This window comes from Genypterus blacodes, unplaced genomic scaffold, assembly GCF_046128005.1.
Source record: "Genypterus blacodes isolate CSIRO-AG114 ecotype Tasmania unplaced genomic scaffold, CSIRO-AGI_Gbla_v1 ptg000003l_1, whole genome shotgun sequence".
Classification (NCBI taxonomy): domain Eukaryota; kingdom Metazoa; phylum Chordata; class Actinopteri; order Ophidiiformes; family Ophidiidae; genus Genypterus; species Genypterus blacodes.
The window spans coordinates 5,124,765-5,151,953 of NW_027466817.1; the positions used below are offsets into that span (position 1 = coordinate 5,124,765).

At 42.5% G+C, this 27,189-nt stretch overlaps 2 protein-coding genes across 3 annotated transcripts; one reads left to right on the forward strand and one right to left on the reverse strand.

Moving 5' to 3' along the window:
• Positions 1-239: 239 nt before the first annotated feature.
• Positions 240-22,967, forward strand: LOC142994355 (clathrin heavy chain 1-like). 2 transcript variants are annotated; one of them, XM_076145151.1, is made up of 32 exons: positions 240-588; positions 1,852-2,059; positions 4,855-5,123; positions 6,964-7,125; positions 7,434-7,547; positions 7,790-7,963; positions 8,987-9,184; positions 9,378-9,578; positions 10,189-10,341; positions 10,514-10,636; positions 10,817-10,954; positions 11,150-11,314; positions 11,521-11,701; positions 11,830-11,993; positions 12,117-12,242; positions 12,517-12,659; positions 12,763-12,997; positions 13,148-13,270; positions 13,478-13,623; positions 13,787-13,970; positions 14,067-14,259; positions 14,478-14,635; positions 14,781-14,945; positions 15,144-15,251; positions 15,834-16,001; positions 16,161-16,310; positions 16,416-16,547; positions 16,737-16,847; positions 16,954-17,124; positions 17,291-17,512; positions 21,200-21,275; positions 21,364-22,967. In XM_076145151.1, the coding sequence occupies exons 1-32, from the start codon at positions 547-549 to the stop codon at positions 21,495-21,497; spliced, it is 5,037 nt and encodes a 1,678-aa protein (XP_076001266.1). In that variant the 5' UTR covers positions 240-546; the 3' UTR covers positions 21,498-22,967. The 2 variants fall into 2 exon arrangements, with proteins under 2 accessions (XP_076001266.1, XP_076001274.1); XM_076145159.1 differs by lacking the exons at positions 240-588; positions 4,855-5,123 and having other exon boundaries at positions 1,968-2,059.
• A 463-nt stretch (positions 22,968-23,430) lies between these two features.
• LOC142992288 (cilia- and flagella-associated protein 45-like) lies at positions 23,431-27,055 on the reverse strand. The gene is made up of 10 exons (XM_076142650.1): positions 27,018-27,055; positions 25,820-25,958; positions 25,549-25,719; positions 25,278-25,456; positions 25,042-25,171; positions 24,785-24,931; positions 24,558-24,671; positions 24,282-24,475; positions 23,615-23,839; positions 23,431-23,494 (listed from the first exon to the last, which is right to left on the reverse strand). The coding sequence occupies exons 1-10, from the start codon at positions 27,053-27,055 to the stop codon at positions 23,431-23,433; spliced, it is 1,401 nt and encodes a 466-aa protein (XP_075998765.1).
• Between the last annotated feature and the right edge of the window lie 134 nt (positions 27,056-27,189).

Here is a 27,189-nt window from a genome sequence, read left to right on the forward strand (position 1 = left end):
TAGCGTTTCTCATAAGGTCTGGGGCTCAACGAATTCCTAAATTGTGATTGTAACGCAATTGAAGCACGTAAATGAATGAATGGGTTGAGTTAAGGTATGAATTAAAGTTAAAAAAAAAACGTATATATAAACGAATATCGTTTAAATTGTTTAAATTGTAGGGAGTTAAAAATGTGTAGTAAGCCGGTGTCCTTCCACAGAGAGAGAGGACCATGAAGCTTCCGGGCTGGGAGCTCTGAGCCGTTTCCGCCGCCATTGCGGATTTCGCACTGAAGATCAGAGCCGGAGCCACTGCTACCCATCGATGCGGTGCAGAAAGCACAAACAAGAAGAAGGGGGACACAATTAATATTTTTATTATTGACATATCGGGAAGAATATTAAAACACTGCAAATAAGCCCCTCTATCGTACTTGTATTTTCCACTGACTGGCTCCGACCTACACCGTTACATTGAGGAGGTCGTAGCTAGCGCGCTGCTACTGCCTAGCTAGCTAGCTGTGCGGCTACACATCCAGGACTCCGGAGAAGCCCAGGGAGACCACCATGGCTCAGATACTACCTATCCGCTTCCAGGAGCACCTGCAGGTACGTGCGACTCTATAACGGCTCGTAACATCTCTGAAAGCAACAGTTACGGGCGATTTTACCCAAGTAATAGTTTGACAGCTCGCTAGCCAGCCAAGCTAACGTTAACGTCAACACCCGCAGCAAATGAATGACCTCCCCTCCCCCGTTGAGCTAGCAGCTAACTACTAGCCTTCCAGAGTAGCATCCTCGTTAAACGGCACAGACGCTGCCTGGCAACCTAACCTAACCTTGGTTAATGTTATCTGTCAGCGTTCATGGTTCATGCAGAATATTAATGTTGACCTTCAGTGATGTTTTGTCGTTATTGACCTGCACACGGCTAAATTTTTCTTAAGCTATCAGGAGTCATCGACCTGGCTGATAACAAAATGTACGACATAATTGTTTTAATTGTGTTAATGTAGCGTTTTATCACGGGGCCTGCTGAAGTGTCAGTGATGGATCAGAGATGGGTACTTTAAAACCTTGGTCAGGTGCAGCCTGCCATAACACGTCACGCGTTTACGTTATGTCACGACTGGCCATTTTGACAGATGGAGCAAATACTGATTTATACTATGAAATTTAGTCTGCGGCTCATTCAGCTGACAGGTGAAAGACTTACTGACAAAACGATACAATTTTCCCTCTCATACATAGTGCACAGTTTGATCCCCTCCAGCAGGAATGAATGAATTGTTACATCCCAGAAAATAAAGGGCCTGTTGGCTCAATTCAATCGCTTAGTTAAGGATAAGATACTGTGGAAAATCACACCTGTACAAATACAAACATTAGTCGAATGTGTCAACAATGACCCTGCTTGGTCTCAAGTCACTGCCTTGTTCTTCTAATAATGGCTGTATTTGGTCCCCTCCCTTCTTATAATTGTATTTACCTTTAACCATTTGTCGGATGCTTTTCCAATGTGAGGTGTAGTACAACCCAATCTAGAAGTAGATTAAGGATCAAACATTGAGAACAAGTTCCACAAAGTAAACTGATAAAAGGTTGTAGCAGGTGCAGACATGTTTCAGAAATGTGTGTGTGTTTTGTTTGTATTACTTTTCTGCCAATAGTGCACCTATTAGAATATTAGAGCCTAGTTACACACCCCTCCCTTTGACTTCTTTGCTCTCTTACCATTAATTTACGCAGAGAAGATCTCCATGTAAATAATAAATTAATTACTATATACCCTGCATGAACTGTCTGACAAAGGACAGCACATCTGTACATTTGATAACAGTATTGGCTGTGGCTTGTGTGTTCCTATCGTAGCTCCAGAACCTGGGGATCAACCCAGCCAACATTGGATTCAGCACTCTCACCATGGAGTCTGACAAATTCATCTGCATAAGGGAGAAGGTGGGCGAGCAGGCCCAGGTCGTCATCATCGACATGGCCGACCCCAACAATCCCATCCGCAGGCCCATCTCTGCAGACAGCGCCATCATGAACCCTGCCAGCAAAGTTATTGCCCTTAAAGGTAAGTTTGGGGCTAAAATGCATGCTTAAGAGCTGTTCACATATTACTTGACCTGGCACCGTGAGAAGAATTCTGTACCTTTTATGGAACCTCATGCAACTAAGACAAATGAAAACAGTTCAGATTTTGGCCAATCACATCCCTTTGTTCAGGCCATTTGTGTAACTTTTGTGTCAGTTGCCTAGTCACAGTCTGTTCTACATTTTGATGTCCATATGTAGGCCACCCATTTCTGTTTGTAAACAGATTGAGTACAAAATGATTCACTATATTTCATAGAAAGTGCAGAAAATGCCAATGATAGAAATGTCCTGTCATGAATGCTTTGTCTATTTTGTTTGTTTTTGCTCTTTTTCATTTCTTACTGCTTTCTTATGTTTGCAGACGGTGAGTTGAATTTTACCTATCATGAGTCAAAGTGTAATCCTCTATGCACTGTCTTGAAATGTATGCACAGTACTTATGGTCGTTTTAAGGAATATTTGAACGCACAATGCAAACACCTGCAGGGCAATGTCAGCAGAACTTAGAGAGCAGCTTTAACAACTTAATCCTTTGTCTATTTTGCGTTTGTGTCCATTTTACGACACTGTAAACACTCAAAGTAGTGATTTTTTTAAGTCACAAAATTTAGTGCAGTGTGAAATCAAGTTTTTGACTTAGTTCAAAATTGCCTCAGACGCAAACATATATTAAAAAAAAAAGAAGACACATTTGTGTGTGGTGTTCCAGTTGAATGCATACATTGACTTCAAAAGACTGCATATCTTCTTGGGCCTTCACATCCTAGTGAAAGGCCCTGACATTCAGGACCTTTAAGTCAAACAGCAGGCTTGATGCAAGCATGGGTGTCATGAAAAGAATAGCATAAATGTGGCTGCTGGTGCTTCTTCTTCTTTTGTGTTTTTTTAACGATCACCCTCTGGCTGAGTACCAACTGGTAAATCCCTAACAACCAAGAGTACATGTATGCACAGTTCCTCTGTCAGCCTTGGCGCTATTGGTCACAACCTGAAAACCCAAACAATGCACATGACTGCCAGATATTTGTGAAGAAGATTTAAGGACATTCCTGTAATTCAGGCTGTCAGAGTGGGGCATTTTATACCCATATTAGTATTGAATAACAACGGCTCAACATGTGATGTCTGACATAGCTTCATACCTGACCAAGGCTGACACTGCTCTAGTAAATAGACACCTCCAATAAGAATTTAATTTTTTTTAAAAAAAGGGAATTTAAATGATTAATTTGAAAACAACAAGGTGGTATGCAAACCCATCCAAGTTGGGATCAGGTGCTGGACAAACATAGTAAAAAGCAGCAAAAAGGAGAGGTAGACAAAATATAGAGCAAGGTAAAGACAGAGCGAGACACAAGAGTATTTTAACAGGATATCGGTGTGCATTCTAGGCTGTTCATGTTGAGGTGAGACTGGGTGGAAGGATACAATGGAACCAAAGATAAACCAGTCGCCTGATACTGTTGACCAATTTGAGATGATGATGTATTGGGGCAGACAAGGGTTGATTCTTCTGCTCACATACAGTATCAACAAAACCCTGGACAGCCTGTGCACACTGCAGTGATTAGAGCTTAAAGTGTCGGTTGTTTTCGGAGACTAACTCGCCATTCGGCCTGCGCAAATGCACCAAAAATAGCGTTTGTGTTACACCGCTTACAGGTTTTTCAAAAATGCGTACACGTCACTGCACTCGTGTCGTCGCTGTTGCACACGGTAGATTTTGAGCAGATTTACTGGCCGTGCATGTTATCTCAGAGGATTAGGCTTGAGTCGCTTACAAAACCTAAGCTTCAGTGTGTGTCGACCGGCCCGTTTAAATTGCAGCGCAACCGGGGAAACTGAAGAGCCTCCATTCATTCTGTTCTTTTACCATACACGTCCACTTTTTGTGCTTTAGTCATTTATGTTGTGTGTAATGCATCTTTTCACGGAATCTGTCTAGTAATAGAGAAGTACATCCCAATGTGTTTCAGCTCACAGTCAACTATAGGGTGTGGTTTAGTTCAGAGTGAGAAGCTTGAACCCAAATGATACGTCTTGTTGCCTTCACATCATCACATCTGTTTGTGTGCTTTGTGGTCTTTTCTTGCTAATATGCATTTTAGAGCCAATACAAATTCCCACATGCCCCATTTTGGGATTTCATTTAGCTGTGAATCCCTGTAGCTCGGCAAGTCTAGCCTGAGGTAGGTTGGTGGTGGGGGTGGAAGGCTGGACACGGGCCTTTAAAAGATAATTTTCACTCCCACTGTGCTTTGCTGCATTTATTGGTTCTGGATTTGGCTGGTTTTGGTGAAAAGACAAGTTGGACATGATACCACTTCCAGCCATAGAAGCAGACGTCCAGATACCACAAATATTTTACAAATGTGATCCCGAGATGATGGGCAGGTTCTGTTTCAGAGTACCTTATCGCAAGGGGTTTGCATATTCAGCTTCAAATATATGTGTTTATCCTACACACTATTGCATCAGACCCAACTGAATGCAGATCCTACCACTTAGTGTGTTGTCCTTTTGTTGGTCTTGCCACTTTGTATTGCCACTCGTCTGGCTTGTCTTATGATCCTTTGGTGTTCAAACCAAACCCCCGACTACCAACATTTCTCCAACCTGTGGAATTTGGTGTGGCCTGTTATTTTGTTCCTTTCTTCCTGTTGTGGTTTGTGTGTGGTAGCGGTAGATGCGTAGATGTTTTTTTTTTTTTTTCTTTCTCACATTGCTCCTCCGTGTCACTGTACATTAACCTTGGCCCCTGAATATTTCCAGCGGCAAAGACCCTGCAGATCTTTAACATTGAGATGAAGAGCAAGATGAAGGCCCACACCATGACAGATGATGTGACCTTCTGGAAGTGGATCTCCCTCAACACGGTTGCCCTGGTCACAGACAACGCAGTCTACCATTGGAGCATGGAGGGTGACTCTCAGCCAATCAAAGTCTTTGATCGCCACTCCAGCCTGGCAGGTTGTCAGATCATCAACTACCGCACTGACGCCAAACAGAAATGGCTTCTGCTTATTGGCATTTCCGCACAGGTAGTGAAGGCTTTCTGGTTGAGGATTGAATTCTCTGTATTAAGCATTTGAAGCACCGCAGCACAAAGATAGGCCTCGTTATTTCATTGATTACTTTTAATTAACATTGTTGACAATGAAGCAATAATTAACAGTTAATCACACTCTTCTCACGTTAGTTGAAGATAAATGTTTTGTTTGTACTTGCTTTATGTTTGTACTTTCTTATTTAACATTATTATAACACCGTTAATGGAATAAAGTTACTGCTTTATGATATTAGAGGCAGCTACAGACATACGGCATTGCATTTGGGCAAGCTATAGTGTCTACTTAAACAAAAATGTGTCCAAATGACAATAATACGACCAAACAGTACAAGGTTTTCATGTTCATGTTTGGCAGAAAGTTTTCTGTCCTTTGCCTGTTCTTCCTCACACACATTGCTTGTTGATGCATACTTTCAAAGATTCAAGGCTTGAGTAAGGACTTTCCCTCACTACCATTTATGCTGTCTACTGCTCCATTGCAACTTTGGTCACACATGGCATGTTCAGAGGTCACATGTTATGGAAACACTTTGCCATGCTGGAGGTTTCAGGAGAATAGAAACCATAAACAGCTGAATATTACCAACAATTGATTGATGTGGTTACCTTCCACTGGCAATAGTGGCAAAATCTCCAAATTATATATGACACAATTCTTAAAGCAGCAATGCAAATGATAATTCAGTATTGTAGTCTAAACAATATTGGGATTGGAGTTATGGAATGAATATTCAAAGCATTTAAATTAGGTACATAACTGCTGAAATGCAACTCGAAGCTTAAAGTTTTAAGGTACAAGCCAGGCAGTTTGTAAATGTGCTGTGTTGTATTTATTTGTTAGTTATATGTATTCATGTTAAAGGCACACAAGCAAAGGCTGATAAAATGCAGGATATATGACTTAATGAAGTTTGATAAGTAATCTGTCTCAACTGTCTCAGTTGTACAGTGGTATGTGATTTCATTTCATGCATGTGTAGAGGTTTTTGCTGCAGAGAGACTGCCTTGGTCACATTCCATGCTGCCTTGACCAAAAAAAACAGACCAAACCTGCAATGATTAAACACACAAATGAATTTCTGCGTAACTGCTAAGGCAGCATTTCCCCTGCAGTGATCTGTTTGTAAATGACACAATCCACCACAGGGACAAGCAGCTGCTGAAGATGTATGAGATATTGTAACTGTCAGAAAGCAGCAGTATGCACACATAAGCAAGTAAAGCCCATTGCAATTTGCTGACTGCATGTGAACACAGGGAACTATGTTGTCTTTGTGTTGCCAAGAGGTAACCAAGGATTCAGTGACGTGGTGTCAGCAGAAGCTTTTGTCCAATCGAAAATTACTGCCACATCTATCATTAAGATCTACAGTGTGTAAAGAGTGCAACACAAGGGTCACTCCTAGGTTTAAAGTTTCAATTAATTCAACATTTTACCCACATGGTCAGTTTTCAGAATGTGAGCCAATACTTTTTTTCTAGAGGCAGCCAAACCTAATTTTGATTCTCAATAACAGTAAGACAAAATGCTTGCATGCTTTTTTTTTGGGGAATATTTTCTGTATAAAAAACAAAATACAATGTTATATATGCTCCCAGCTATAATAGGGGTGTTAACTAATTTGTTGTTATCAGTTATGTTACCCTGCCAGGAATTTAATGTTTTGTTCTGCAAGATTAGTTTTACCCTAAACCTAAACCAAAATGTGTCAATATTTTCTTGTATCTTTATTTTTAAGTTGTTGCGAAGTTGTCAGTATAGTGGAAGGATAATTTGGACCACTAACTTGTGATCTTTCTCTCCTCTTCAGCAAAACCGCGTTGTGGGAGCCATGCAGCTCTACTCGGTGGACAGGAAAGTGTCTCAGCCTATCGAGGGCCACGCTGCTGGATTTGCCCAGTTCAAGATGGAGGGCAACACTGAAGAGTCAACTTTGTTCTGCTTTGCTGTGCGAGGACAGGCAGGGGGAAAAGTAAGACTCAAAGCACCTCGACCTGAGGACTCAAATCATGCAATGATCTTGTCAGAATTTGCAGAAAGTTGGAAATTTGGGAGTTGACATCCATGGCCAATGCATGCATCATAGTATAGTGGGAAAGACTAGATGCATGATTGACACTGAACACACAGGACTGGAATATATATAATATTGGTAGTGTTTTTGATGCAGTTTATATCAGTGATATCAGTTGATATTAGTAATGGTATTTTTATGATAAATAGTGAGAGTTGTGTAATGCAAACTTGTCTCATCTCGTCTCAATGCCTTTTTGTCTCTAGCTGCACATCATTGAGGTTGGAACTCCACCGACTGGGAACCAGCCGTTCCCAAAGAAAGCTGTAGATGTTTTCTTTCCTCCAGAGGCCCAGAATGACTTTCCCGTTGCTATGCAGGTAGAAGAACTTTACATCCTGATTCAAATAATACCAATTGGGCCATACACAATGAAACAGCCTTTGCAGAATCTGAGTCTTGCAATATGTAATATGTGTGATATAAGTAGAAGGTACCCAAACACATACAAGTATGCCTTTTACTCAGAATTTATTATAATGAAAACTTAAAGAGTCTATGTGTACATATATGTCTTATTTAGACTTGCTGACCATTTTTGTCTTGTCCATACATTCTCTAGATCAGCTCCAAGCAAGATGTAGTCTTCCTCATCACCAAATATGGCTACATCCACCTGTATGACCTTGAGACTGGAACCTGCATCTACATGAACAGGATCAGCGGGGAGACCATCTTCGTCACTGCCCCCCATGAGCCTACTGCTGGCATCATTGGTGTCAACAGGAAAGGACAGGTACTATAATGTCACCTTGTGCTGTAAAACTATACATTGTAAAAGTACAATTTGTAATAGAATTAATGGTATTCAAATGAATATCAGTACAGCAGCACACATAACATAGAAGATGAGAATGATATAGTTCTAGTTATATAAGGTTTTCAATATTTTGCCTCCCTACTTACTATAGTGTGCTGTAAAATGATATTTTGTGCCCCCTCCCCATCTTTTTTCTGTCTCATAGACGGTCCAGTTTATAATCCATGCTAGTTTTTACTGTAACGCTTGTTAATGAGTCACCGTCACAGTGGCGTGCCAGCCTTTGTGTGTCTCAGCCTGAGCACTTAGGTGTGAGTGTGCACTCACTCAAAAGGAGCAGGAGCTTCAGTTCCAAGCAGCTTTTCAGATAACCACAGCAGGATGGCCAAGCTCACTTATGCAGGCTATGCACTCTAATCTTATTGCTCTTGGCTCTCAGCTATACACGTACTCACAGACGTTCACATAAACACACACAGAATACTCTACATTCCATACGCAACATCACACATGGTAAGCCTTCTGTGTATTTTTAGGAACATGTGAAGTCTACTTCCTCACTGACTCAATTATATCTTATTTTTACTAACAAAGTTGTGCCAAAATAACTTTTACATCACAGTGAACCATCACTTATTAACTGTTAATGAAAACTTGTAACGTTCAGTCAGGTTGGTGGCATGTATTCAGCTCAGCTGTGGAACGGTAGATGTTTTAGGGAATGACTCCTTGTGCCATATGATGCAGGCAATTGCATTAATAGTCTTTTTTTCAGAGGGGGTGGAAATATCTATAATAATAAAATAATATTAGGTAAAGTAAATATTGTTTTGTCTATGAGAGTACAGTATGGAATAGGATCTGCACACAATATTTGATTGAGCCATTCTGTATATATGTTTGTACTGGTGAGTTTGAGCTATAACCTTTACATCTGGATGCATACTGGAAATCATTTGTTGTGTTCAAATATTAAAGCATACAAATGTGCTTTTTCAGGTGTTGTCAGTGTGCGTGGAGGAGGAAAATATCATTCCCTACATCACCAATGTTCTCCAAAACCCAGACCTGGCTCTACGTATGGCTGTCCGCAACAACCTCGCCGGTGCCGAGGAGCTGTTTGCACGCAAGTTCAACACCCTCTTTGCAGCAGGGAACTACTCCGAAGCTGCCAAAGTGGCAGCCAATGCACCCAAGGTACTGACACTGCACCAGCACAAACTCTAGAGCACGGTCATGTTGTTCTATTCAACCAATACAAGCTATCACACATGTCATGACTGTACATGTACTTCAGTACTAATACTGAATAAACACGGAGTTGTTGCCCTTGGTCTGTTTAATCTCTCACCTTTCCCACTCACACCATCCATCCATCCTACCCATCCAGGGCATCCTGCGGACCCCAGACACCATCCGTCGGTTCCAGAGTGTGCCAGCCCAGCCAGGCCAAACGTCGCCATTGCTCCAGTACTTTGGCATCCTGTTGGACCAAGGCCAGCTAAATAAATTTGAGTCTCTGGAGCTTTGCAGGCCTGTCCTCCAGCAGGGTCGCAAGCAGCTTCTGGAGAAGTGGCTCAAAGAGGATAAGGTGGGTTATGACAACACATACTATTCTAGAGGAAAAACTCAAGATTTCTGCCGTGATGGTTGATTACATTTGAGGTTATAGTAAAGAAACACCACAAACTTGGCCCTGAAAATTTTGTTTTCTAGTCTTAGGTTGAATCTGTTGTTTGTGGCACTTACCTGTATATTTCCATCAGTAATATTTGATATTGGGTTTGGAATCAATTCTTAATGTTAATACAATACATTTGACACGATGCTACTATACACGATTACTACGTTCAGAAACTTGCTAAAGGATTCCTTATAGTATTTATATAGTATTTTAAAGATAATATATTCAATGTTCATTTGTATTGCCATACATACAGTATTTTGCATAAAACATACAACAACATTTTTCTTCATGAAAGGGCTGGCTTTGGTAAATTGTAATGTAATGTAATGGTAAACTGTATATAAATGTCCTTGTTTTAGTTCTGGCCTTAATATAATTGCATGTAAATGCCAGGCTGGGAATGTGAGAATTGTGTTTGGACTTGAACAGTGTAAGTGCCAATTTTTTTATGCAAATCTTTGAGTTTCTGACCGTGCATGACCGATTGTTTGTGTGTCTGCCCGTCTGTCTGCAGCTGGAATGCTCTGAGGAGCTTGGAGACTTGGTGAAGTCTGTGGATCCCACACTTGCCCTCAGCGTCTACCTAAGGGCAAATGTTCCCAACAAGGTCATTCAGTGCTTTGCAGAGACTGGACAATTCCAGAAGATCGTCCTTTATGCCAAGAAGGTTTGTAATTTTCATTGTTTAGTTTTTTTTTAATTATCCATCTATTATTTTGCGTATTGTTTATTGTATTGTGGTGCTGAGAAATGTGAGAGAATAATTTAATGTAGCAAAATAACCATTCTGTTAGTATGGAACACTTAGGAAATGAAATAATGGTCTGTTGCTTTTGTAGGTGGGCTACACTCCAGACTGGATTTTCCTGCTGAGGAACGTCATGCGGATCAGCCCAGAGCAGGGACTTCAGTTCTCCCAAATGCTGGTTCAGGATGAGGAGCCTCTTGCTGACATCACACAGGTCCAAATGCACACCTCTATGTAGTCACACCACAAGCATGGCCAGTAATAGGAATTGTATTTTTCTGCTGTTAGAGCGCTGCACTGATCACCTGAAGAGTCATGTTATGAGGGATTTGACATGTGGCCACATGGTTGCAGAGTGATTGCAAGTTTCTTGTCTCTGTCCATATGTCTGCAGATTGTTGACGTGTTTATGGAGTACAACCTGATCCAGCAGTGTACATCCTTTCTGCTTGATGCCCTGAAGAACAATAGACCCATGGAAGGACCACTGCAGACACGCCTTTTGGAGATGAATTTGGTCCATGCTCCACAGGTACAAACATGCAGAGATACATTACAGTTAAAATGATTTTTAAATTATTCAGATTGAACATGCAGAAGTGATCAGATACTGTAAGTTGGCTTAGTGCCTCCTCTTCATTCTTGCCACCAAATGACTTCTCTCTACCACATGTACATGTTACAAAGCCGCTATAGAATGTCTTTATCACTGGATCATACCTCACAGGTTGCAGATGCCATCCTGGGCAACCAGATGTTCACCCACTATGATCGCGCCCATGTGGCTCAGCTGTGTGAGAAGGCTGGCCTCCTGCAGAGGGCGCTGGAGCATTATACTGACCTGTATGACATCAAGCGTGCTGTGGTGCACACTCATCTCCTCAACCCAGAGGTATGGCACATGGGAATATCACGCACGCACACACACACACACACACACATGATCTACACCCCTAATTAAGACTTTAGCTTGCATATAATCCTGTTTTCTACATATACTTCATACTGATGTATTGCCAGTACTGTATATGTAATTTATATGTTGTCTTTTACCTGATTGCTTTCTGCATTGCTGTAAATATGCGTTTGCCCTTGCAGTGGCTGGTGAACTTCTTTGGCTCCCTGTCAGTGGAGGACTCTCTGGAGTGTCTCAGGGCCATGCTATCTGCAAACATTCGCCAGAACTTGCAGATCTGTGTCCAAGTGGCTTCCAAATACCACGAGCAGCTCTCTACAACGTCCCTCACTGAGCTCTTTGAGTCCTTCAAGAGCTTTGAAGGTAAACATGCAGAGTGCCAAGCAATTTGTCTTATCTATCTATTTGGGGAGAAAAGGACAAGGAGGAAGACACGGATCAAGCAGACCAGCCGTTCCTTTTGTTGATTTTTATACATGTTTGTATTTCAGGTCTCTTCTACTTCTTGGGTTCAATTGTGAACTTCAGTCAGGACCCAGAGGTCCACTTCAAGTATATCCAGGCGGCCTGCAAGACGGGTCAGATCAAAGAGGTGGAGAGAATCTGCCGAGAGAGTAACTGCTATGACCCCGAACGAGTCAAAAACTTCCTCAAGGTTAGAAAAAGATCAGTACAGCTGCACCTGTACAAATAAGAATAGTGATTGTAAAGTTAAAAGTAACCTTGTTTTTTATGCAGTAAAACACTAATGTTTAATTTTTATTTTTTTTCTGTACAGGAAGCCAAGCTGACTGACCAGCTGCCTTTGATCATTGTGTGCGACCGCTTTGATTTCGTCCATGATCTGGTCCTCTACCTATATCGCAACAGCCTGCAGAAGTACATTGAGATCTATGTGCAGAAGGTACTACATAACCCTGAACAACAGTGAATAATATAACATTTCAGAGCCTACAATAGAATGAGTACATCCTCTTACTGTGGTACACAAACCTTTAGAGACTCTTTCATGGTGCATCTCTCTAGTTTGTTTGTCCCTCTACTCCTGTTGGCTTTCATACTGATTCACTAATGCAAAAAATGTGTTGACGTTGGACTGTCGCAAGTTTAATGCTAAAATATCTAAAGTCTTTTGTCCTTATCTAAACACGTAATAATCGTGAGGTCGTTTTTTTCAGGTGAATCCAAGCCGTCTGCCAGTTGTCATTGGAGGCTTGCTGGATGTTGACTGTGCTGAGGATGTTATTAAGAACCTGATCTTGGTGGTGAGAGGGCAGTTCTCCACTGATGAACTGGTTGCAGAAGTGGAAAAAAGAAACAGGTAAGATGGCAGGGGCTTGTTAAACTACAAAGCAATAATGGAATTCTTCGCTTCTCCCTTTTCAACTGTTTCAGCCCAAACCATAATGTGTATGTTTTCCCAGGCTGAAGCTGCTGCTGCCCTGGTTGGAGGCTCGTATTCATGAAGGCTGCGAAGAGCCTGCGACCCACAACGCCCTGGCTAAGATCTACATCGACAGCAACAACAACCCTGAGCGCTTCTTGAGAGAGAACCCCTTTTATGACAGCCGTGTGGTGGGCAAGTACTGTGAGAAACGAGACCCACACCTGGCCTGTGTGGCCTACGAAAGAGGACAGTGTGACCAAGAGCTGATTCATGTGAGTTTTAATGAAAGCCAGAAATGACAGAAAAGCTAGAGACTGAGGACCAGTACATTATAGCAATGCATACTATTTATCAAAAAAAGTTTGTGCTGCAAGTTTTGGTTTCCCCATATGTTGACTTTGATTGATTGTGTCATGCTGCAGGTTTGCAATGAGAACTCGCTGTTCAAGAGTCTGTCCCGCTACCTGGTGCGCCGTAAGAACCCCGAGTTGTGGGCAAGTGTGCTGCTGGAGACCAACAACTACAGAAGACCACTTATAGACCAGGTCTGACTCTTTACCTTTGTCTCTTGCTCAAAATAATTTTACTTTAAGTAGATTAATTATATCATTAATTCCTTCTGGCAATGTAAGCCGTTAGTTTTTATTCTTTGTTATCTGCCCTGTTTTCACATTTTCATCCTCTGTCTATATTTTGCACTTACTTACAACATCAGATGTAGTGATTTGGCGCATTGTCCCACTCTGCTGCAGGTTGTCCAGACAGCCTTGTCAGAGACCCAGGATCCAGAGGAGGTTTCTGTTACTGTCAAGGCCTTCATGACTGCTGACCTCCCCAATGAACTCATTGAGCTTCTGGAGAAGATTGTCCTAGATAACTCTGTCTTTAGTGAGCACAGGTGAGAGAGCTCAAATATGAAAGGTTTGAATGTCAGTCAGTGCTTTGATTTTTAGTGGAACTTTTTGGAGTGTAGATAATACTCAGTAACACTCACCAACTATTTATTTAGCCACATGGGAAATTTGACACTCACTGAGATCTTTGCGTTTTGTTTATTTCAGAAACCTTCAGAATCTGCTGATCCTGACAGCCATTAAGGCTGACCGGACACGTGTGATGGAGTACATCAACCGACTGGACAATTATGATGCCCCAGACATTGCTAACATTGCCATCAGCAATGAGCTGTTTGAGGAGGCCTTTGCTATTTTTAGGAAATTTGATGTCAACACCTCTGCTGTTCAGGTGACTCTATTATGTCAAACTAGTGGAGAAAACTGAAAGAAAATTTTCTTCTGTTCTTTCTGGAATGTCATCTGAATGTTGTCTCATTGTATCCAGGTTCTGATTGAACACATTGGTAACCTGGACAGAGCCTATGAGTTTGCTGAGCGCTGCAATGAGCCCCCTGTGTGGAGTCAGCTGGCCAAGGCGCAGCTTCAAAAGGGCCTCGTCAAAGAGGCCATCGACTCTTACATCAAGGCTGATGATCCCTCTGCTTACATGGAAGTGGGACAAGCTGCTGCCCAGAGCGGTAAGATGAATGTCCTGACATTATCACATTGAATGCTTTAAAATTAGGAAATCCTGTCAAATGAGTTTTAATAGCTGTTCGCCTGAAATCATTCTGGTCAGTTCCTGGTCTGAGATCAATATAACTGTTATGCATTGCCTGTATTAATGGAATTTATTTAATAGCATTTTAGTAAACATCCTGTGGGTTGAAACTGATCTGAGTGGTTTTGTGTGCAGGTAACTGGGAGGACCTGGTGAAATTCCTGCAGATGGCCCGTAAGAAGGCACGCGAGTCTTATGTTGAAACAGAGTTAATCTTTGCCCTGGCCAAGACCAACCGTCTGGCTGAGCTGGAAGAGTTCATCAATGGACCAAATAACGCCCACATCCAACAAGTAAGTCCAGAGAAGCACACACTCTGAGACTATACTATTCCAAATAACATTTTTCCCCTTAGTTTACTTTGTTTACACTCACAAATGCCACACTGCTGATCATCCTTCGTCCTTTGTTTTTTTTGCTGTCCCTCATTCACCTTAGGTGGGAGACCGTTGCTATGATGACAAGATGTATGAGGCAGCAAAACTTCTTTACAACAATGTATCAAATTTCGGCCGCCTGGCCTCCACCCTGGTGCACCTGGGAGAGTATCAGGCAGCTGTGGACGGAGCCCGCAAAGCCAACAGCACTCGTACCTGGAAGGAGGTGAGAAATGTTTCTTTGGCTTATCATGTAAACCTAAAATAAGCACCAAAGATGGTGTTACCAAATAGTTGTGTTCTATTTTTTTGTCAGTGATATAATTGTGTGTCTATGGTCCCTTGTCTTTCATATAGCAGCGCTGACCTCTGATTCAATTTGAACTGTTCTGCTTCTTTTCATCTCTCCTCTCTGCTCTCCCAGGTCTGTTTTGCCTGTGTGGATGGGAAGGAGTTCCGTCTTGCCCAAATGTGTGGCCTGCACATTGTTGTACACGCTGATGAACTTGAGGAGCTCATCAACTATTACCAGGTACACTGGAGCCTGTGAATGAGACACTTATCAGTTATACACAGTGGGGTTGTCAGTTTTAAAAGAGTCATACATCACTTTCCTTATGTATCTTACAAACTTTCCCTCCAACAAAAGGAAGAGTTATGTTCTTACCAATGTGAGAAATCGTATTTGAGGACAAACTGAGGCAAAACTGAATTAAGCATTTCAGTGTATTTTATGACACCAGTTATTAACACATTTGTTCCTGAACAAAAAAACAAAGACTCAAAGAACTTTAACAGCTTGTTCACATCAACACTGAAGATGCATAAATCCTTTTTAGTTAAGCAAAATACACAACATTTTAACTGATGAGAAAAACTATTTTATGGTGATGCATGTACTTTAATGCCAGGTTGCACAGGCCATATACTGTAGGTAACAATTCTTTATGGTTCAGCTTAATTTCTATTGAGCTGAAGCATACCTTAAGTGTTGCTGGTTATGACTTAATAGAACCTACCAGAATTTGATTTCCAACAAGCCCCCCCATACACTTGAAAGCCTTTATCAGCAAGCCTGCTTCTTGTTACATGTCCTGTGTCTGTCCCTCTCCAGGACCGTGGGTACTTTGAGGAGCTGATCACCATGCTGGAAGCTGCTCTAGGGCTGGAGCGCGCTCACATGGGTATGTTTACTGAGCTGGCCATCCTCTACTCCAAATTCAAGCCTCAGAAGATGAGGGAGCACCTCGAGCTCTTCTGGTCCCGCGTCAACATTCCAAAGGTAGGCGAGGAAAGCATAAACATACAATTTAATATTGCAGAACACAGATATACTTTGTGAAGTACAAATGTAGAAGCATGGCTTGGGTAAGAACTGGTATAGAACTGCTTTGTCTTTACACAACCTGTCTTTGTGTGCACTTGCGCTTGTGCGTTTCAGGTTCTGAGGGCAGCAGAGCAAGCACACCTCTGGGGAGAGCTGGTGTTCCTCTACGACAAGTACGAGGAGTATGACAATGCAATCATCACCATGATGAACCACCCATCTGATGCTTGGAAGGAGGGCCAGTTCAAAGACATCGTTACCAAGGTACAAAGGAGCACAGGGAGGCAGGAGTGACTGAGAAATGATTATTCTTCAGTTCAGACAGCCAATCTTTCATATCAGCTCTAAATAATTTTTTTGTCATTGTAGGTGGCCAACGTGGAGCTGTACTACAAGGCCGTCCACTTTTATCTGGAGTTCAAACCGCTGTTACTGAATGACCTGCTCATCGTACTCTCCCCAAGACTCGACCACACGCGTGCTGTCAACTTCTTCAGCAAGGTCCTGGGCCCTTAATGCTTTTTGTAAAACGTTCTCAAAGTCTCACACACAACAACAACTTGCAAGCTGGTGAAGCTGATGTTTACTAACCTGTTAAGTAATGCATCCATAGTAGCTGTGTGACATTGACAATCTTTGTTGATTGGGCGATAAATTGTTTTTATTTTTGTATCTAATTCTTTCTTTTAGGTTAAGCAGCTGCCTTTGGTTAAACCATACCTGAGATCGGTCCAGACTCACAACAACACGTCAGTCAACGAGGCACTTAACAACCTCTTCATCATTGAGGAAGACTATGCGGTATGATGTGAAAATGTTCTTCTTCAATTGTCAATATATTCACCACCAGGATAAATGTCTTTTTAGGTCTGTCTGCTAATCTGCTCTTTCTTCTTTCTCTCTCCAGGCTCTGCGCACCTCCATTGATGCCTATGACAACTTTGATAACATCTCACTGGCCCAGGGCCTAGAGAAGCACGAGTTGATTGAGTTTAGGAGGATCGCAGCCTACCTGTTCAAGGGCAACAACCGCTGGAAACAGAGTGTTGAGCTCTGCAAGAAAGACAAACTCTACAAGGTACACAGCCACTAATATGAATGCAAAATAGTTGTAGATACAATACATTCTATACAGTTCTTCCAAGTAATAGAAATCAGTTATCGATGAATTAAACAGCACAAAAGCGGCGATAAATTAAATATTTTACTCACCGGTCGATTGACCTGTTTCCTTCTCGCTGCAGGATGCCATGCAGTACGCATCAGAGTCCAAAGACATAGAGCTGGCAGAGGAGCTCCTAGCTTGGTTCCTGATGGAAGACAAGAAGGAGTGTTTTGCCGCCTGCCTATTCACCTGCTACGACCTGCTGCGGCCCGATGTGGTGCTGGAGACGGCCTGGAGGCACAACATCATGGACTTCTCCATGCCGTACTTCATCCAAGTCATGAGGGAATATCTCAGCAAGGTGGGTCGGTTAGATCTAAAAAGGTAACCAGTGTATAATAGAGGACATTACTTTGCTAAATTATTAGGAATCACGAGATGACGAGAGGTGTTCATGAAAAGGTACACGGGCAAGATGCTATATGGGTTCCGCTCAGTTTTTGCCTCTGCTGTTAGTCGTAAACACTGGTGAAATAATATTTGCAAATTCCAAAACCGTGGAGTCCCAGATTCAGAAATACCCCAAATACCCCAAAAATGTCTTTGCAAATACTCTTTGACCCTGGGCGCTGTAACACAGTTTCCCCCAGAGCGTTTGAGCGTCTCCAGCACTGCCTATTTCTTTCCCTCATTCATTGCTCATCCTCCTGTGCTTTTGTCATTCGTGTGTCGTTGTCATGAGCGTTTCCCCTTTTTCATTTGGGTTTCCATCCATCCGAGCTACTTTTCCATACAAATGTGTTCCAAAGGAGATTCATAACTGCTGTGTTGCCTGCCCCTCATGCCGTTTATGTCTGTTACATGGCTTATTAACTTACAGCCCACCTAATGCTTTCATGATCGGCAGCAGATCACAGTTACGCTAAAAAAAAAAGCTGTTTGATTTATTTTACACCTTTTTGAACATCAATTGTGTAAATTGTCAATATACCATTATTATTATCATTAGTCGTCAGTTTTTCAGCACTCTATACATAGTGTTACAGCTGACTGTTCCTGGTGTTTGTTGTGGTACTAGAAGCAGCTTAATGATCAATCAATCAATCAAACTTTATTTATACAGCACTTTTCATACAAAGATGCAATTGAAAGTGCTTTCCATAGTTGATCGATAACATAATAAGTTGGGCATAATATAAGTTTAAAAATTGATCTCTTGGTTTAACTATTTCACAGTGAAGTAGGTGTTTTTGTCAATATTAATGTCTGAATTTGAGTTCAATGCATTGTTGTAAACAGAGTACCAGACTAATCTCAAGTCTGCATTTGTATCAAAAGTGGCCTTATTATTCGCATCTTTCACTCGTGATTTTTGTGTTTCCTTTAAGCAAAGAATCCTGTTGGTTTGTTTGCTCTTCTCTCTCTTGTCTGCCTCTTTCTGTTATGGGAGTCTTGCGTTTGTTTTCTTTCCTCCTTAAGTTGCCTCTCTGAACTTCCTTTCCAGGTTGATGCGATAAAGGAAAAGGTGAACGTTGAATCCATTTTCCAATCATTCTTTTTGACCCCTACACCCCCCCCCCCCCCTCCCCCGTCCTGTAGTCTGTAGTTGGAGGAGTAATATTAGCCGAAACCGCATGACCCTTTTCCCTCCATGTCACTCTGCTGCTTCTGAGTGTGAACACCACACTAGATCACCTACCTAGACACCAGAGTGGGGCTCTTCCGCAACCAACCGACGGGAATCTGTGAGGTTTGCTGGTGTTTGTGATGGATACGGTGAGGCTTTTGAGAAGCATAAGTTTAAACCATACCTTTTAATGTTTTTAGAAAGCCACCAGATTTTGAAGGGCATGGAATTTCATTGGCGTGGTCATTGGTGATTATAGAAGTTGAATCAAGCCATATTCAAGTGGCCCCTAGTATTATAAACACCCCCCAAAAGCCTCCCTATCCAATTGCAATGAGTCATCCACTTTCCCAGCATGCCCGGCACCTCTCCTCAGGCACGGGCGAAGAGCCCAACTCTGGAGAAACCACCTGACTGCTGTGGTCCGTTCCTTTTCACAGAGACTTGCAGACGAGGTCTAATGTAAAAAAACAAAAACCTCTTTGCGCCACTTAGCTCCCTCTAGCCATCATCCTGACCCATCCAAACGTTCTCGGCTCAGGTCATTTGTAGGAAACGCAAAGCCATGCAGTCATTGTAGGGCTGTGGGGGGGTCAAGGGTTTCACAGAGGGCACATTGATTATCTTTATTAGGACGATGGCCAGAGGTATAGACTGCAGCTTGGTCAGGAATAGAAGACCCAGCATTAGTTAGATGAAGTGACCATTCTTTGAGACATGTCTGCACTGAATTAATGTCTTAAGTATCACAGGTAATGTAACTACTAATTCTCATTCAATAATTCTTTTTTCTCTACGTCCCTCTGGGTATTTTGTTAAAGTGTGGTCTCTTCGGTGACAAATGAATTGCGCTGAGAGCAAAATCCGGCAGTTCTGGTTGTATTTTGGGGGGGAACAAATCTCTATAACGTGTAGAGCCAACACGCATGTACTTCCCCCTCCCTTAGTAGCATCAGCACGACCCGGGCAAAGCTAGGAGACGTCGTTGTGGCTGTGCCTGCTTCTGGAAGCCTTGAACTGGCTGTAAAATAGTCTCTCACACTCCCTCCACTGTGGCTCTCTGCTTCTCTCTCTCTCTCTCCCTCTCTCTCTCCTCTTTCTCTCTCTCGTCTCATGCACACTTTAAAGAAGGAAATAACAAGCCGCTTCAGCATGTCTCTACCCTTCTTTTCAAAAGAAACAACAGCCTGTCTTTTCTTGAAAACAGCCTGCTTAACCAGATTGACTGATTCCGACGTAAACCAGCCAGTATGTGGAGAACTGAACCCAAAACCACAAGAAAACTTCTATTATGTAACATTTAATACTGTCCTTAAGAGCTTTTAACTGCAGACTATCACAGCTAAGGGGGATTTCTGATGCATCTTGCTGGCTGCTGAATTCTTTGAATTTTTCAGTTCTTACCTTTTATCCTCAGCCAGTCATTGGCTGCATCTCATTTATCCAGCAAATCGTTAGTTTAACAAGTTTCCAATTGCAGCTGTTGCATGTGCACAGGCCATTCTTCTCAGAATCTCCAAACATTAAAGACCTATCAGACTGCATATGTCTTACGTACAAATTCATACATCCAATACTTAATCATTATTACATTCACATGCCAGTAGATGTACGGATCTATACGTGTACAAGGAGAGAACAGATCCTCCTGTGTCACCGTTTCTTCGAGTCCTACCATGACAGTGCAAGGACAGGAGCCCAGCCAGTAAGTGTGTATGCTGAGGCATTTTCACCCCAGTAATATATCATTAGGATCGGGATTCAAGTTTTTTTAATAAGATATTAAAAGGCAGAAATCTCAAGTGTCATCATTAATCATCCATCAATTTTGTATGAGTTGGTCTTCTATTGGCCCAACGGTTTTCATAGAAAGTATTTAGAATGTTTTGAGATTCTGCGAAGAGACAAACGTGAACATATAATCAGCTGATATTAGGTCACAGTGACTACTGAATCTGGTGAAGGGTTGGTTCTCTACATACGCTACATGTGAGAGAAGATCATTTGGGTGGCTGGATGGTGGGACCATTATTCTGTCTTAGTCTTTGTGCCCCTTCCTAATCCCTAATAGACTTTGTTATGTCTCACAAATAATGGGATGTATATCTCTTTGTACTGTCGCACTGATGCGTTGATGTACTGTTGTAGCCAAGCTTGATAGAGTAGCCATTAGCGCTCTACTTGTAGTTCCCACCCCTGCTCTTATAGAGGGCACCCAGGCCTGTTGCAGCCTATTTAATTTAAATCTGGACTTTACTCATCTTTGCCTGTCAGGAATGGTCCCATCCGTCAGCCAGTGAAATAACCCAGAGGTCAGTTTTTACAAACTCGCCATCTCAGCTCTTGTTGTTCACGAGCCCTCCACCCACTCGTGGTGTCACAGGGACCTGTGACCATTTCCCTCCTTTGTTATCCACACAGGTCGACAAACTCGAAGCCTCCGAGTCCCTGAGGAAACAGGAGGAGCAGGCGACAGACTCCCAACCCATTGTTTACGGTAAAAAGACATAAACACTCTTCACCTTGGCACCCGGTGAAACCAAGCTGCTGCGTGTCCTCAGCGTGACGTGCGTTTTCTGTCGCAGGCACACCTCAGCTCATGCTCACCGCGGGACCCAACGTGGCCGTGCCCCCCCAGCAGGCCTACGGCTACGGCTACACAGCGGCACCGGGCTACGGCCAGCCGCCACAACAGCCCGGCTTCGGTTACGGCATGTGAACGCCCCGCGTACTCCCCCCCCACCTCACCCAGCACCCTCCTCCCATCTGTCCTTCTCTTTGTGTTACTCACCAGCTTCCCATGGTCTTCTACTCACAACAGGGGGCCACAAGCAAGCAACAGCCCACTCTCGTTTTGAGTGAAACTTTTTTATTATGTTGAAATCAAATAAGAAAAATCATGTTACTGCGTTGAAGGACTTTTATTTGTGTTGTTCGACAAGAAATTGGACGGCTTTTCTTTGTTCTTTCACATTCCATATTTATGACTTATTTAGAATGTTATTTTTTCTTTTCTGTGTATGTTTACGTCATGTTTTTTTCTGTTTGTTATTGATCTCGGTTTGTGCAGAAGTGGACTTGTTAAAGCTCAGCAATGAACCTTTGAAGTAGGTGGAGGAGCATTGGATTTGCACTCTGTCATGTGAAGATATTAATGTAGAGAAGCTCTTACTTTTGATGTACTGATCATGTGAACAGCTTACATTGTCTTGTTTGTCTGTATAATGCATTTCATCATTGTATATTCTGAGGATAAAAAGGTTACATATAATATTTGAACATTTATTGCCGTTTGGATGGCTATAGCTAGCAACACTAAGTAATGATAGTATATTCTGCACAGGCGTGTAGCTTTATGGAGTTTTAAATGCATACAGATGTATGTAGGTGCGTGAGTGTGTGTGTGTGTGTGAGTGAGTGTGAGTGTGACCTAATGGTCTAAATAAGAATTTTAACCCCTTCTCAGCCTGCACTGGGCTATCCAATCCACCCTAGATGTTAGCTCTCCGTGTATTTAGGTGACCTCTTGTGCCGTGTACAGTGCTTGTGTGAGACTGTATCTGTGTATGTGCAAGGACGGGACCACGGCTACAAAACTCCAGGGCCCTTAACTGTACTGTGTGTGTGAATGTGTGTGTGTGTGTATTTACTCTGATCCCTCCTTGTGCTGAGGTCCGTGAATGCCAGGTGTTGTGGTTGTTTCCCTTGGTCATCATTCCTTTTTTTGCGTGCAGCAGTGATGCATTTCTAGATGGAGACCCCCACTTGTTCTCCACCCACTCTCCTGTTCTGCTTCTTCCTTGGTTACACTCGGTCAGACAAGATCAGACAAGGCAGCAGAAGAAGACAGGCCGGTGGGACCTTTGGTGTCCTGACGACAGCTTGAGTTGATCCATAAACACTCCTGTAGATTGTGTATTTAGATGGTTATGATGAAGAAATTAGGTCTCAGTGCAGCCACTTCTTTGACATGAATGGTCTGAAATAAGAGCCTGTATTTACCTTGATGTACTTAACTTCCTGACATGCTTTAAGCTGTGTGTAAAGTGTCATCCTTACCCTATTATGAGTTGAATTCCTTTCTGTTGTCATGCATATTAATAAAAAAAGGGGATCTGTCATTGAAAAGTTAAAGAATACGACTCAATGGAAAGGGAAATAGTAGATGAAATAAAAACTAAAAATTGAACCCAGTGTTTGGCTTCAGTCTGCGTGACAAGTAGTGCTGATGTTTCAGCGTGATGACAAAGTACACAACCCGGACTGCGTTTAGATTGTGTTTATCACTAATGCTCTAATAAGGTCTATGAGCTCCTATCCATTCTCTATACCTGCCTTTCCTAATCAGGGCCACAGGGGAGCGCTGGAGGCCCTGGAGACTAAAGCAGTCGTTAGGCGAGAGGGAGGCTACATCCTGGATAGGTTGCCAGTCCATCGCAGGGCTACAGTGTTTCCTAAAACGCCACTAACAACTAAAAATGCTTAAAAATGTCCAAACCTTTTACACTCAAAGAAAGTGCAATGCAAACCTTTATTGGAACACTCATTTCCTATTGTTATTACATTAGTACATGAAATATTTTGTAACTGCAATGTGCAGTAACTGATCATAATGAGAACAAAACAAACAGAACAAAAATCAGTTAAAGACTTCAAACCAATCGAAGACACTTCCTCTCCACTTCTTTACAGTATTTTTCAGGGATCCCTGTGGCCCTACAAATGAAAAAACACAGTCCAGCTTAATATACATGCATACGCACATACAGGCAGCACAATTCCAGCAATAATTGTCACAAAATAATGTCATCTCATCTCGTGTTCATCTGCACTTACTTGAGCTCCCTCAGTTTCCTCTCCTTGAAGTCTTCGAGGAGGTTGCGTCTCTGTCGGGCCGCCTTATTCAGCTTGTCTCCCTCCTTGAATACCTCCTTCCGCTGGGCCATGGCTATGACCTCACGTTCCCTCACCTGCTGCCGGGTGGCCTCTGCATGGCGGAGCAATTCTTGATGATGTCTCTCCTTCTCCTCCCTCTCCTTGGCGATTGCTTTCTGTTGTACCCTGTGTTTGAATAATTAAAATACCAAGTGCATAGTTGCTGATTTGTTAAGTAGTAACCCTCCTTAATACTCAAAGTATAAAGTGATGAGCCTTAATTTTGCGTTATCGACTGACATCTAATGGTAGTCGGGGGTAAATAACCGCAGGTTGGCCAATAACCAAACCCATAATATCATGCGAAAACGCAGACACCCAAACAAATCAATGTGATAATGTTGGGAACACAAGCTCGCTGTTGCTACCAAGGTTTGAACCAAGCAAGTCTAAATATAAACGTTTATACCTAAACCATATCTAAAACTCTCCCAGATATGCCAATCTGTAGATGAGTGAAAATAAATCAGTCATATGACTTCCACAACAAAAATGCCATGGTGAATGTGCTAAATATAGAAAAAATAAGGACTATCACTTTAAAGCAATCTGATGTGATGTTTCTTACCTTAGCAGCCGCTCAGCCTCGGCCTGCTCTTGGCCAACTTTAATGGCCACCAAGTGCTCTCTGTATTTAATCTGCTCCAAGCGAGCGGCCTTCAACATGGCGTCTTCCTGTGCTTTCTTCGCTGCCAGTTCTGCCTCTTTAATTCTCCATTCTCTGTGAATTTTCTCTTGGTTCCTCCGAACCCGTAGTGCATCCTACAGAACAAACGGACAGTATGAATGAAACATAACAGGTATTCCATATCTTTCTATGTCTATTGGTGGTTTTAATGCTGACCACATCTGCTTGATGGTCTTTTTCCCGTTGTTGTAAGGCCCTCAGCTTGTCAGATTCCTTCTCCTTGTCCTTCTTCTTCCGTTTCTGCTCCGCTTCCAATTCAGACTCCTTCTCCTGCCGGGGTCAAATATAAAAGTCAGCCATCAGCATCTGTCTAATTGTGTTTTCTATTTATCATATGGGGAGTGATGATTGAGGAGATAATAATGACAAGAATATCATCTGACCATTTTGTTGTTGATGTATTCCATAGCTTTGATGTCAGCCTGCCTCTCCTCCTCCTTCTTCAGCTCCTTCACCCGAAGGCTCTCAGCATTGACCCGCTTGATCTCCTTCTGTAGGAGATTCTGCTCCTCTCGCTTCTTCTCCAGGGCCTGTGGGAAGACAAGAGACGTGTCAGAGAAGAGACATACTCCACAAGTACAAATATGCATGTCATGTTTTATATTGTGTGTGTCTCTCTCCTGCCTCCATGTCTCTATACCTTAAGCTCATCTATGTTCAGTTTCTCCTGTTTCTCCTTCAGCTGCTTTCCCTCTTGGTGCTTTAGCTCTAGTTGCAAATCTCTCTCCTCCTGGCGCTCTTTGATCTGTTCTAAAATTAGCTCCCTTCCACTGGAATACAAGAGACAATCACACTGAATCCACAAGAATTATTATTAAATGCTTTGGTCATATGCAAATCTGTGGGTGTATGGTGTTATAGAAGAGCTTTATTTACTTGATTCTCTGCTGTTTGTGCAGCTCTTCAATCTTCTTCTGAGTCTCCAAGGCCTTGCAACGCTCTGACTCCATTATGTCATCCAGACGCTTGTCCTCTTCAGCCAACACTTCCTTGATTTGTTTTTTCTCTAGTACCTGAGCATCCCGTCCCGCTTGGCACTGAGCACTCAGAATCAGCTAAGGGGACATCCACAAACATCAGTACACATATGCTCCAGCACACACTATTCATAAACATTTTTCCAATGTGGCCACTGCTCATCTCTGACCTTGTTGAGCATCTTGATCTCCTCTTCTTGTTCCATTTTTGTGTCATCGGCATTCCCCTGTAAGTGCTGTGCACGGGCCCGGTCCTCAATCTCCAAGTCGCCCAGCCCAAGTTCCGCCTGACGTCTCTGATCGGCCTCTTGGAGTAGGCGTTTCCATTCCTCTGATATTTTCTGAGTGAGACATGAGGAATAAATGAAAAAGTAGATATCGAGAGTTCTTATAACCGCAAAGACAATTTCAGCACGATTGAATTTTGTACTAATTTCCTACAGCTTTTTCTTCTTTCTTTTCGCTTCTCTCTTTCTTCCTCTGATTACCAATCTCCTCCTTGTTGAGAAGAGACCTGATCTTGTCAATCCTAATGGATGGTAGAACGACAGACCGTCCAGAAAGATCCTTTTTTGGGACCCTGGGGAAATTTCATAAGGTGGAAGAGCTTGATTGATGCATTTTTAGGTTTTAGAGCTGCACAATTACTGTGTTATAAGTAATTAGCATGTGACACAATTGTGACATTTATTGTTAATAACAACTGAAATTTGTTGCCAATCAAGTTCATGTGTTGCTTTAGATGTGCGATACCTTATTGGCTGTCTAGGGGTATGCTTAGGCTGGTCAGTCGTCTGAATTGGAAACGTCTCGCCCTGGACTCTGAGGACTGAATCACGTTGTTTTCGCTTGAGCCTTAGCTTGTTAAATACTGGGAATGAACTTTTATCTGTATCCTGCATCTTTGTTTGATCTGTTGTTCTGATTTGAAATGAAAAATGCAAAGAAGATTTTTATATTGATGGTTGTTGTCTCCATGACATCATATATTTCATCATTGAAGTCTTCATGACATCATCAGTGAAGTACCAGCTGAGCAATGATCACGTGTTCAAGCCTTTCAAAGTACATACTACACTAGCCAATATGTTGAGAGTTGTACCTCCCACAGTGATAGCAACCAAAGCAATCGCCATGTAGACCACCTTAGCAATTGCCCCATAGACCCAACCGAGTTCCATACAGGCTTTATAAAAAGACCAGACTTCCTGCATTTCTTCTGGAGGCTCATGAACGTGGTATGACGTAAGCAGGAGATACCGACGAGCAGAACAGGAGGCATCTCGATCCAAAAGGAGAAGGAAAAATCATTGACGGAAAAATCTCCTTTAGTGTGCTGGCTCACAGGCTGTCAGAATACCTGGGAAGAAACCATCTGATTGACACATCAATCCAAAAAGCTGGGTTTCCCCAGAAGGTCCAATCATAGACAAGTTGGAGAGGCTTATGCAAGGGGGTGGCTTGATCTTCCCATGCCTCACAGAGGAGTAAAAGTGTGCCAAAGTAAGGCTGGGGAGGGGTGGCAGAGATTTGACGGCAGGAGGAGGCAACATGTTGTGCAAAGACCATGGCTCAGGCAAGGAGGGGGCAATGGATGAGACAGATGGGAGTAGAGAAGAAGAAGTTCTCCTAGAAAGACCTGCGGGAAATGGACACATCCAGATTGAGCTTCACCATCAAGGCTACCTATGATGTCCTGCCATCTCCCTAGAATCTCAACCAGTGGTATGGAGAAGACCTGCCTCACTCAAGGCCGATATACCTGGCAGCACAACCAGAAGAATCTAGGCAACATGTCTAAGGTGTGCCGT